The 13,853-nt window shown below is 35.5% G+C and overlaps 1 protein-coding gene across 5 annotated transcripts in view; it reads left to right on the top strand.

The window, feature by feature from the left end:
• The window catches only part of LOC150107782 (eukaryotic translation initiation factor 4 gamma 3-like), a 949,069-nt gene that overhangs the window by 683,159 nt on the left and 252,057 nt on the right, over positions 1-13,853 (top strand). For all 5 annotated transcript variants that reach the window (XM_090392049.1, XM_090392050.1, XM_090392046.1 and 2 more), the window contains exon 17: positions 5,103-5,182. In XM_090392049.1, coding sequence (XP_090248175.1) covers positions 5,103-5,182 — 80 coding nt within the window. The remainder of the gene's footprint in view (positions 1-5,102; positions 5,183-13,853) is intronic.

Below are 13,853 nucleotides of genomic sequence, written 5' to 3'. Positions count from 1 at the left end.
AATATCTTCAGGACTGAGGTAAGGAGGTGCAACACCAGGTAACTCCGAGCAAAGGTGGATCAAGTTCTCATCACTCCTTGTCTCAGTATCTCCCATAATGCAAAGCACATCTCCTTGCAGACATGTATACTGCTATGCATTAAGGGAAGGGCCACTACCCAGACTGGTTTCGACCTTTATTGAGGTCTTGTCAGTGGGAGGCAGACCCAAACGTGGAGATACTAAGGCAGAGGCAATAGGAGAGGTCATATTTACCTATACGAGTTGCCAACAGGTGTACCACCTTATTATTGAATTACTCTGGATTTAGAGAAAGATGTTGGAAGTTTAGTCTGCACTTTGTTAGACTATAATAAAGTTAGTTTAATCCTTTATTCAAGTATAAGCAAGCAAAGTTTGCATCTGAAAATATCTTCAGGACTAAGGTAAGGTGGTGCAACTCTGAGCAAATGTGGAATGAATATGAAATTTGATGATGAAGATATGATGGTGGCTGATAGCAAAAAGTAGTATATACTGGAATAGAATCTAGGAGAAAGTTAGTAATTAGCCATTTGCCACAAGGTTCTCTGTTCTGTTCTGGTCAAAGCACAGAACCTTGTGCCACAAGGTTCTGTGCTTTGACCAGTACTAGTTAGTCTGTACAAAAATGACATAAGAAATGATTTGAAGGGAAATGTGCAGTTGGTTGCTAATGATGCAAAATTTGTTTGGGGTGATATTTAATCAAGGTAAAGTAGATTACTTGCAGGCTGATCTGAGTAATAATGGGTGCCAATTTAGTGTTGAAAAATGTGTTTTGAGAAAAAAATATTACGAGGTGTGTGTTTGCATTAATGAAACCATACTCCAAGGATTGAAGAAACTAAATTTATGGATGGTGGTAGAGAGAATTTAAGTTTGGAGGGCATACTCCTAAGGTGACTAATTAGATTACTTGGTTGTTGAAGCACACAGTAACAAGAAGAGATTAGAAAATTATCATTCCTCTTTATAAGGCATTGATAGATTCACATCTTGTCACCTGGGTTTCTTGGGGATGAAGTGGTGTAGAAAATGTAGATGTGGTGACCTATGGCACACTCCTATGCCATTAGTTTTTATGTTGAGTCCATACACGAGAGGTTGGTTAATCAACCTGTAGTGCATTAGTACTGTTTATGGGTAGTGGATTGGAAAAGGAGAAACTTATTTACATTTGATTTAAATGCCTGTATATTCTGTTCCTTGGGAAACACATCAGGGGAAAGATTTTTTTTAAATAACAAAACCTGTGGTGCGTTCATAATTAGAAGAAACACACATATAAACCACAGTGAAAATTATTTAATTGTAAATATTTCATCCTAAGTATCTTAGGATGATACATAGATCTTTCTTTAAACATGAATGTTTATACAAAGAAAGTTCTGAAGCCCTACTACACAGACCAAACCTAAACCGCAACGACGTTCTTACTATTCCTAAAGTATGGGAAATTATCATACAAAACTGTGTTAAATAATTAACGTGTTTTTTTTTTTTTTTTTTTTTTTTTTTTTTTTTTTTACTACTACTACTTTAGCACGTTATGCACGTTTTCATGAGATTCTATTGTAATCATGCGCCCTAACTGTATGTTATTCCTAATTTTTGTTTAAATACTGTACTGATGATGTCCTAAGATACTTAGGATGAAATATTTACAATTAAATAATTTTCACTGTGGTTTATACGTGTGTTTCTTCTAATTAAGGGGAAAGATTGTTCCACAATGCAGCAGCAGCAGGGGTGAAGGAGGAGGAAAAGAAACTTGTTCTGTGGGTTTTCAAGGTGTACTGTGAAGGGATGTTGGGCAGCAGCTGTACATGTTCCATTGAACTTACTACTAATTTGGGGTAATAATTGATGCTATTTCATATGAATATTTTCATGGAAATATTTATAGAATACACATTGCAGAAACTAAATGCCTGTGGGAAAGTGGGAGGGGTAAGTTGGTAAGAAATGGGTTATTAATCAATCTAATTGCACTCCTCTGTATTGAGTGAAGCATTTTGAGTGAGCTCTTAAGCCCCCCCCCCCCACTACAAATATGAGAGCAGATTCAATAGCTGGTCAGATTTGTGATTTGTATAAGGTTAATAGCTGTTAAGAGGTGAAGCAACAGCTTGAGTGAAAGAGAAATTCTAGTTTTTTTAGAAGCTGGGGAGATGCAGTAGTTGTGATGATGTGTTTATGCCAGGAGAGACTGGGTGTCAGGGTGATTCCAAGAAAAGAAGTCTCATCTTGTCTGAAAATTTCAGTGTTATCAAAAATAAGTTGACGAAAGTGTTTATTTTTTGTAAGAAATAATACAGTGTTACACCCTGATAACTTAAGAATGTGAAAATTTCAGTTATCATGATGTAACAAGAGAAGAAATAAAAACCCTGTATAGATAACTAAGTAAGCAAGCTTGTTCCTAAGAAGATATCGTTAAGAGCCTTTGAAAGTAACGAGTACAAAAAATAAAAAGAAAGAAAAACTTGCTTGCATCCAAGTGACAAATATAGCTGAAATTGTTTGTTGAACTAAATAAAAAAAAAAGAAAGGAATTTTATTACAGTTGTGATATGATAAAATAAGCTTAAGTAAAGCAAAGAAGATTAGTCATAGGATTTTATTTGTGAGAGACTAGTTTTTACACTTCAAATAAGAGATGAAAGATTAGAGTTAATTCTTAGAAAATTTTGGAAAGGGGATTAATTTAGTATAGATGACATAGAGATTAGCTTAAACAAAAACCAAACTGCAAGGTCATAATTCCTGAATTGAGACTTCGTCATGTGTCAGTCGCATGCACACGGACCGCATGATGTTTTGGCAGAAAAACGCCACTCTAATTGGTCAGTGAAATCGACTCCAGTTAGGGGGGGGAGAAAAGAAATTGAACAAGGTGCCAGTAGGGGTCATCGTATAAAAGGGTTAGGAAACCCTCCACCACCACCACCATGAGGCTTTTTTCCTCAGAGCTTTCTTCACGAGTCTTCATATAGGTCTCACGTGATTTTCCTGAGTGACAGGTTAGGAGTTTTCTCCGTCCGACACAACAAGGAAACAAAGTGTGCGGGATTTCAATTCCGTGTTCCTATTTTAAGAAATGAGGGACGCCAATTACTTAACAAGAAAGATGATAATGTCAGTGTGTTTCATCATCCAGTGATCGTAGTGAGAGAAAGAAAATTCTATAAAGAAGTCAGTGCCCATGTGGTGAATTTCACAGCCATAGAATAGATGATCCTATGTATGTCCTTGATTGAAGAATGTAAGGTAAAGATTGTGAAAGCCCATCTTAGTGCCAAAAGAACTTAGGAGTGATAAGTTATAGAAGAGTTCGTCCTAGGAAGGTAAAATATTGGAAAAGGGTAGAGACCAGTGTAGAAGACCCAAGTCAAAAGGTACTGTAAAATCTCATGTCAATTCAAATCATATGTAACTGTAGTCATTGTTCAATTACTGAACAGTTGAAAGGATTAATGAGAATTATACTAGGACTTTAGTACTTGTCAAACTAGAATAAAAATGAGCTTGTTACTATTAATTGATACGTATTCATGTGCCTAGAGATTTATGCATGTACATTGTGTTTTAATTAAGAGAGTTTAAGGGTCAAAAGTGTGTATTAGCACAGACACTATATTGTCTTAGTGAGAGAATTAGAGTAACTGATTATATATGTCTTAGAAAATACAGAATTATAGCGTGATCAGACCAGTAAAGGGTTAGACAAAGAATCAACTAGTTCTAGGATTATACATGTTTGTATGTATAGAATCTGTTATGGCGATATGATCACAATTCTCATGTAGGATCTTAAATTAATACTTGTGATTAGCTAGTGAAAATTTGTATTGTATATTCTTAGTATTGAATTGAGTTTTATTTGATAAAGAATGAATTGTACCATGTTTAAGAGTTCAATAATCTTTTGTTCATTGAAAATACAGTTGCCTGAGATTGCCGCTCAATGCACCACTTGTAACAACGTACGAACCTAATCATGCAGGGGGGGGGAGGGTTGTTAGTCACGATATAAAGGTCACGACTGCATATTACTTTCACACTCAGACATATTTTGGTAATTGCTCCTTGTTTTTGAATTTTATATCTTAAACTAAATGTCCTGAAAGGTGCAGTATAAAATAAACATTTAGGGAGACACTAAGGGGAGAAGCAGCTTGAATATTTGTATTTGGGTGATATCTTGTATATAGATAAGATTTGGATAAAGACAAATAGAGTTTCACATGTAAGGATAGTTGAAAGCCTAATAATCGTAAATTGGGACACAATAACGGAACTGGGTTTTACTAGCATTGAACTTGACGAAGTTATCTGAGCTCAACTGGAGGATGGCTTGGAGATCAGAATTGAGTGGTGGTTGATGTTCTGTAGGTTGAGGTGAGTTGCATAGAGTAAGGTTTATAAAATGAAAGGGTGGAGTGCAATGTGTTGTCATCTGTAAAACTGTATATTGGATTGGAGGTCAACTGAAGTAGGTCTCATTGATATATAGAAGAGGCTTGATGAGAGGATAAGGATCCCTCCACCATTGCATATAGTGTGCATCCAGACGGTTTGTGTGATATTTCAGCACTTGGCTGAAATATTTCCCTGAAAATTGAGAATGAGTGGCTATTAAGGGTGTTGAAAATAAGGTTTTGTTTGGCAAGTGGTGTTAATCACAAGTATTAATTCACAAGTATTAATGAGTGGAATGGGTTGCAAGGTGAGTGCTTTGTCTTCAGTGAGTTCAAGAAAAGGTATACTGGATATTGTTCGGATAGTTTGGGTCTCTGTGATGAGTCTTCAGACTCCATGAAGGTGCCTGTGTAAATAATAATGTAACATAAAAATTGATACTGAGATTTTAGCACTTAGATAATATTTAGCAAAAAAATAAAAGTGTGTTTTGGATATGGTTGCAAAAGAGTCGGTTAATCTTGACATCTGTAATTGTGAAAAATTAATTGCACCACAAGAAGCTCAAACAGAACATATTATTTCAGCTATATAATTATTAAAATCTTTGTGTTCATTCAGATTAACTGATACTTTTATTTAATCTAATTGCAAAATAGGAGGAAAAGAAGAAACAGTTACGAGAAGAATTGGAAGAGGAAGATCGAATTAATCGACGGAGGTCATTAGGGAATATTAGGTAAGCATTTTGCTAGTGAAACTAGGAATGGCATTTATTATAATAAATTATGGATGTAATTACCATGTTAGAGTAATAACTTGAATTTAATATTAATCAAGATAATCACCTAATGTTTAGACCATCTCAAGATCATCATCTGACGTATGCATATGCTAAAGTAACACTAATTTAGTCAACCATTAATACCATTACCTGGCCACTGGTGAGGAAAAAAATCTGTCTTTCTTCAAAAGCTTGATGTCCTGTTATCTGTTTGGCAGTTCATTATTATCAGATACTTGAAAACAAAAGTTTGGCTGGAGATTGCTCACAGATAAATTAGAACAGAAGCAGTATTGATGGTGGCCAATATATGAAATAAGAGCTGAAATCATTACTTAGAGTGTTGTAAAGTAAGATTTTACTGAAGAACTTCAAAGAGAAGTTATGTGTGATTAAATGTGTTGACATCCACATTCTTACAATTTTTAGGACACAATTACTGTTTGGATTAGGATGGTTAATAAAAATTTTAGAGGATTCCTTAAATTTGCATTCAAACCACATTTTTTACCATTTGATGTGTTCCTTTTTTGTGGATTAGAATTGTGTGTGTCCATTTCCCCACATATATGGTAAGTTAGCAGGCTCTAGATTTGGTATAAGAAAGATTAGCAAAACAAGTGTTCTCTGCCAGGTGTTGGCAGGAAAACGACCCAGAGGAAGACCAAGATATAGGTGGATTGATACAGTAAAAAGTGCCTTAGAAGAGAAATGTAAGATCTGATTATGTTGGAAGCTTGACAGGTAACAGACTGATTTGAAGGAAAATTGTAGACAGGAAGTTAGTAATGATGTAAATTTTTCATGTAGTACCATCATATCCTGCACCCCTTGAGGGTACATTGCAGGAATTTAATGATGATGATTTTACTTTAATCTATGGAATGGCTATGGTTTTACTGCAATCTATATTATTTCATTTTTAGGTGTAGTTTTGTGAAGAATTTTATTAATGGTATTTTTGTTATAGCCATTATTTACAAACATATTGCTAATAATTAGTAATTCTTGCTTAAGAGCTTTCTCATTATTAGAGCAAATTGTTATAGCTATGTTTTTGAGAATGTTAATGACTCCAAGTGAAGGGTGGTGGTAGTGGTAAGAGTTCACATGTTTGTATTCACTGGTGCGTGATCTTGCAGTAGACAGTGAAGGACAGACTGTCTCAAAGAAGACAAGTCAAATGTATCCAGAAAATGAAGTGAATATATTTAAGTTAAGGGATATTGTATCCCATATTGTTTCTTAGCCGAATAAGAAACTCAAAGAGTTTCATGCTGAATATAGAAACTTTATAAAGTTTGGCTATTCCAAGCATAAGCAAATACCTGGATAGTGCAGCAACTGACCCTTGAAGGTAGTGCAAGCTGAGGCAACTCATATAAAAGGTGGAGCAAGCTCCAATCACTATTCTTGATATTTACCAATGATGTGAACTTAACTCCTAGGAGCTGTATTATTGTTCAACATTATGAGAGAAGATCATTACCCAGACCGGTTTCGACCTTTTTTGAGGTTTCATCAGTGAGTAGGTAGACCATGTTAATACCATGTTTGTAGCGAACAGAACTTACATCCCTTTAATGAGAATTGCCAAGAGGTGTCTTATTGAAGTATTAATTATAATGAAGAGCCAAAGGCTTCAATTCAGCGACATGAACTTATTTAAGTTAAGGGATATATTATCCCATATTGCTTCTTAGAGAAACAATATGGGATATAATATCCCTTAACTTAAATAAGTTACATTACATACATTCAAAAATCTTCAATAAGAATGACAATTGAGATTAGGTCAAGTTCATTTCGATTGAGATTAGGTCTATTTAGTAAGGCTTCAGCACTTTCTTTATAAAACCATTCATGTTTATATCTGGATCTGTGTATCAGCATCATCAAATTCCTGATATACCCTCTAGGGTTGCACAGGATATGATAGTACTACATGAAAAATTTACATCATTACTAACTTCTTTCTTACAATTTTCCTCCAAATCAATCTTTACCTATCAAAACTCTCATATTATCAGATCTTAAATTTCTATCTTCTAAGACACTTTTTCGCTATATCAATCCACTTACATCTTGGACTTCCTCTGGGTCTTTTTCCTGCCAACCTGCAGAGAACACTTGTTTTACTAATCTTTCCGCTCCCATTCTGTTTAAGTGACCATACCACCTGACATTAGTCCTGCTAATGCATTCCTGGATGTTGACAATGTCAAGTTCTTTCTTAATATCCTTGTTTTTAATATGATATTACTATTGATGCCATCTAATCATGCCCCTAATCTTTCTCAGGACACATATCCGCAGTCGTTGATCAAATGTTTTACTTCTGACCCAGCTTTCAGATCCATAAGTTAAAACTGGTTTGAGCAGCGTCGTGTATACAGCTAATTTAGTGTTTTGGCTAATTTCCCTTTTATTCCATATAAATTTATTCATTTGACTTCCTACCATACCAGCTTTGTTGATTCAGTTGTCTATTTCCATATTTAATTTACCATCTTCACTAAAAATCATGCCTAAGTAGCTGAAATGTTTTACTTGTTCTGTAAGTTCTCCATTCACAATGCAGTTGATATTTTCAATGTTTCTGCCTATTTTCATTGTCTTTGTCTTTTATGCTGACCTTCATACTATATCTATTACAACAGTTATTTAATTAGTCAGGGAATCTTGCAGCTTGTGGATTTATTTAGAAGTATTACAACGTCTGCATAAAACAAAGAGCTGAGATGAACATCTCCAATTTTGATATCATATTTAATATCATTTTCTTTCATAATGTGATACATATATAGATAATAACAGAAGGGATAATGTACATCCTTGTCTGACACCAGATTTAACATCAAACCATCTTCCTGTACTTCCTTCAATTCTAACTGCTGACTTACAACTCAAATAAAGACTAAGTACTGCTTAATATAATGCCCCATTGGCACCATATAACTGTAGCATTTTGATAGCTTCTCTCTTGGCACCTTGTCATATGCCTTTTCCAGATCAACAAAGCTTAAATACAGATCTTTGTTATATTCCAATGATTTCTCAACTATTTGTCATAAAGTGAAAATCTAATCCTGACAGCCTCTATTTGGCCTGAATCCAGCTTGTTCTACACCAAGCTTCTCTTCCACAATTGTTTCTCAAGTATATTTGCATATGTATTACCAGGAATATTCAGTAATGAAATTCTTTTGTAATTCTCACATTGTTTTATTTCCCTTTTTTATATTTTGGTACTATGAGAGCTCTACTCCAATCGTCTGGAATTCGTCCCTCTGTCCATGTCTTCTGAACTATGCAGCGCAGCCACTGTAAGACTTTTAAATCTCCATATTTGAGCATTTCTGGTTGAATATCATATACTCCTGCTGCCTTTCCACATTTCACGCTTTTGATGGCTTTTTCTACTTCAAATACGGATATGCATGAATGGTCAGTGTTCTTGACCACTGTGCTGTCATCACTGCTTGTTTCATTTAGCAATTTTTCGAAGTAATTATGCCATACTTCAAGAATATCTCCTCATCATCATCATCATCAAATTCCTGATATGTACCCTCAAGGGGTGTACAGGATACGATAGTGCAACATGAAAAATTTACATCACTACTAACTTCCTATCTACAATTTTCCTCGAAATCAGTCTGTTACTTGTAAAGACTCCAATATTATCAGATCTTATATTTCTATCATCTAAGGGACTTTGTGCCGCATCAATCCACCTATATCTTGGTCTTCCTCTGGGTCGTTTTCCTATCAACCTGGCAGAGAACACTTGTTTTGCTAATCTTTTCTCGCCCATTCTGTTTAAGTGACCATACCACCTGAGATTAGCTCTGCTAACACATTCTGGGATGCTGACAATGTCTAGTTCTTTCCTAATATCCTCGTTTTTAATATAATATTGCCATTGATGCCATCTGTTCACGCCTCTAATTTTCTCAGGACTCTCATATCTGCGGTCTCTAGTCTTTGGTCAAGTGTTTTACTTCTGACCCAGCGCTCAGATTCATAAGTTAAAACTGGTTTGAACACTGTCTTGTATACAGCTACTTTAGTGTTCTGACTAATTTCTCTCTTATTCCATATGAATTTATTCAATTGACTTCCTACCATACCAGCTTTGTTGATTCTTTAATTAACCATCTTCACTAAATATCGTGCGTAAGTAGCTGAAATGTTTTACTTGTTCCACAGGTTCCCAGTTCACAACTCAGTTGACATTTTCAACAATTCTACCTATTTTCATTGCCTTTGTCTTTTTAATGCTGACCTTCATACCATATCTATTACAACAGTTATTCAATTTAGTCAGGGAATCTTGCAAACTTGTAGCAGATTTATTTAGAAATATAACATCATCAGCAAAAAGCCAAGAGCTAAATCAAGACTAAATAGTGATTACTTCCAATTTCGAATCCTCTGAACAGTCTGGTGTCCTGTACCATGGAGAAAACATCACTATCAACAATAACATAGTGAACGAGACTTTTCTTATTCTTTGCTTCTTCTCTCCATGTGAATTTGTGCACATTTTTATGTTGGAACATGGTGTTAGTAATAACCAGTCCATGTCCTGAGCAGAAATCCAACAGGTATTTGCCATTATTATTAGCTTTGCTCTTTTCTTCAAATTTTCCCAAAACATTTCTGACAATCATTTCCTACTCTGCTATTTAGATCCCCAACGAGGACCAACTTTTCCTTTTTCATTGTTTCAGTTGCGTTCTCTAAAGCATCAAAAAATTCCTCCACTACTACCTTAGTAGATCCTTCTGTGGGACCATAGGCAAATAAGTCTCATTGTCCAGTTCCCCATTCTCATATTTGCCCACATTACTCTACTTGAGATTGCCTGCCATTCAAGAAGATTAGCCTCGTATTTTGTGTTGAATACTATGGCTACACCTTCTTTTCCTTGATTGTCATTGCCTGAATATAACATTTTGTATTTATTGCTCAGAAAGGTCTCACCAGTTTTTGTCTTTTTTATTTCAGTCACCCCTATTATGTCGATCTGGTACTTATCTAATTCCTCAGCTAGCTCCATTTCTTTGCCATTCAGGCTTCTTATGTTGATAGTATCGATCTTTAAGTCTGGTGATGTTGAGTTGGGGTGTGCTTTCAGATTTGTTCCAGTCGCTGACTTTTTGCTGTTCGCCCTGGCGAAAACAACGGGGGCCTTGTTTAATCAGGCGACGCTTCAGCTGGCATGAAATTTTGTCATGTTGTACCATCATTTTGTATATTGGTTTAAACCAATAAGAATACAATTTGGTTGGCTAAATCCCAAAATGCCAGCCCATCCTTGTTCGTTCAGTATCCAGGTAGATACTCAACAGGGTGCACGAGACTCTGGTCGGTTCTCTGCATTCCTTTAAAGGCTATGTGGAGGTCTCCTCTCAGTTATACAGCTTTGACCCTTAAGCACACCCTTTACTAATTCTGTTATCTATTTCCATATATAATTTACCATCTTCACTACATATTGTGCTTAAATAGCTGAAATGTTTTACTTGTTCTATAAGTTCTCCATTCAGGATACAGTTGATGTTTTCAGTGTTTCTGCCTATTCTCATTGTTTTTGTCTTTTTACTGGATTTTCAACCATACCTATTAGAACAGTTATTGAATTTAGTCAGAGAATCTTACAGACTTGTACCGGATTTATTTAGAAATATAACATCATCTGCATAAAGTAAAGAGCTAAGATTAACATCTCTAATTTTGATGTTATTGTTGTGTCAGATTTCCCCAATTTTCCTCATCCGTCCCTTAGGACTGGCTGAGCCCTTCCACTGAGAAATTTTAAGTATGTATTTTTGACTGTAGATTCATGTTCTCAAGCTGGTTTGCCTGTTCTGAGAGACAAAAAAACCACAGTTTCCGAGTGAAAATCTCTCTACCTCCGTGTGAGACTGGCTAACTTACCTTCAGTAGAACGAGACCAGATAAAGGTCTTCACTGACAGAAATCGAACCCAAGCCTTTCCGACCAAAAGGCTTCATCTATACTGACTGAGCTACGGAGGTTTTCTCCAATTTTGATATCAGGTTTAATACCACTTTCCTCCATAATGTGATCTATATAGATAATGAGATATTTACAGATAATGAACAACAGAGGAGATAATGTACATCATTGTCTCACACTAGATTTAACATTAAACAATCTTCAATTCTAACTGATGGCTTAAACTCAAATAAAGACTAAGTACTGCTTGAAATAATGCCCCATTGACACCATACAACTGTAGCGTTTTAAATAGCATTTCTCTTGGCACCTTGTCATATCTACAAAACTTAAATACAGATCTTTGTTATTTTCCCAAAATTCAACTATCTGTCGTAAAGTGAAAATCTGATCCTGACAGCCTCTATTTGGCCTGAATCCAGCTTGTTCTTCACCCAGCTTTTCTTCCACAATTCTTCTCAACCGTTTCTCAAGTATACTTGCATAGATCTTGCCAGGAACACTCAGTAGGGAAATACCTCTGTAATTCTCACATGCAGTTTTATTTCCTTTTTTATATATGGGTACTATGGGAGCTCTACTCAAATCATCCGGAATTCGTCCCTCTGCCCAAGCCTTTTGAACTATGCAGTGTAGCCACTGCAAGACTTTTATACCTCCATACTTGAGTATTTCTGGTCATCTACTCCTGCTGCCTCTCCACATTTCAGGCCTTTGGCTTTTTCTACTTCAAGTATAGATATATATATTCCTGACTACATCCCTGTTGAGTGTTTTTTACCTCTGTACTATCACTGCTTGTTTCATTTAGCAATTTTTTGAAGTAATTACTCCACACTTCAAGGATATCTTTTTCTCCAGTTTTCATGTCGTCTCTAATTCCTTTTATAGCACTCTTTCCTCCATTTCTAAGATTCTTCCACAATCTCCAGAATATCTTGCCACATTCTTGATATTTATTTTCAATGTTCTTATGAAAGTCTTCCCATGACCTTGTCTCTGTATTCTCTAAGAGCACAACCTGACTTATTTGCCAGGAACTTTTGATATGCTTTCTTCTTTTCCTTCACTGCCTCTTCAACTTCCTCGCTCCATCATGGAGTTCTGATTTTTCTATTGTTGTAGACAATTGAAAATAATAGGTACTTCATAGAACATTTAAAATATGACATAAAGCATTAATTCAAATAGTGACTAACAACCAAGGAGATTTTATTATCCAAGAAAAAGTAAGTATTGAATTAAAACAGTATATTGAGAGACTACTGAACAAATCACTACCACTAGACAGAAACCTTAAACCTGAGGTACAGTATTTAAAAGGAAATGCTGAAAAACCATCTCTGACTGAATATGAGAATTTATTAAAACACTAAAAAATAAGGTGGGAGTGCAAAGATTAGCTAAACAAGTGTCCTTTGCAAATTGGTAGAAAAAAAGTCAGAGGAAGAACAATATCAGGAATTTGATGATAATAAAAATTAAAGCAGTCAGCGAAATCACAATTGCAGCAGAATTTCTAAAAATTGGAGGAGCACCCTTAAAAACTGAAATTAACAAACCATTTAAGTTAACATGGCAAAAAGAAGAAATCCTACTGGATTGGAATACAGCCATTTTAGGCTCTACTTTTAAAAAACAATGTCTGCTACACCTGGTCTATAAAATAATTAATATACCTTGCAGAAGACACAATGAGTGTGGCTTGTGCAAGGGAAAGTCAACAACTGATCATATTTTCAATCTCTGACAATTTGTTAGAAAAGATTTAAGAATCTGATAAAGAATTCATTTAGTATTGCAAACTATAAGCGAATATACAACAATGTGTACTGAAATGCCCTACAAGTAGGATATCTTTTTCACCAATTTTCATGCACTTTATCATCTCTAATTCCTTTTACACCACTCTTTCCTCCACTTTCCAGCTTCTACAACCTCCAGAATATCTTGCCATCTTTATATTTATTTTCTATGTTTTTACCAAAGTCCCAAAGTCCTCCCATGAGTTTTGTTTAGCCAGTTTTACAAAATGTTTAGCTTTCTTACATTTGTCTCTGTACTCTTTAAGAGCAGAGCACAAGCTGACTTATTTGCCAGGAACTTTTGATAGGCTTTCTTCTTTTCTTTCACTGCCTCTTTAACTTCTTTGTGTCCACCATGGAGTTCTGATTTTTCTATCCTTGCAGACAACCTCACCACATGCCTCTCTGGCTGAATCAATCAGTCAATGTGTTTTTCAGTTCTTGTCACTGAATCTTCAAGGTTTGGTTCCTGTTTTCAAACGCTTTCATTTTTTTCATAAATAATGTTTGTGACTTATTTTGTTTGTCATGTTTGTTACTGATCTTACTTCATACAATATACACTTGGTATATCATATCTGGAGACTCTTCTTTCCCTCTACTCTCTCTTACTTCTTACTCCCCCCCCCCACTGCTATTAGAGCAATTCGAGGGCGAGAGGGTGACTCCTTCCTATGAAACTGTAGTTTCCGCTAACTAGTAAGAAAGGCAAGCCTAGTTGTCTTAAGGTTGCTGCCCCACCAATAGGATATATCACTTCACATAGGGAAACACATCTTACCTTCAAGTCTCAACGAAATCCAAACCAGACAGAAAACATGGGAAACTACCAC

Source organism: Typopeltis vanoorti, chromosome 4, assembly GCF_054136105.1.
Source record: "Typopeltis vanoorti isolate ZY-2024b chromosome 4, IOZ_Tvanoo_1.0, whole genome shotgun sequence".
NCBI lineage: Eukaryota > Metazoa > Arthropoda > Arachnida > Uropygi > Thelyphonidae > Typopeltis > Typopeltis vanoorti.
The sequence above is the reverse complement of the archived record's forward strand: the minus strand, read 5'-3'. Positions and strand labels throughout refer to the sequence as shown.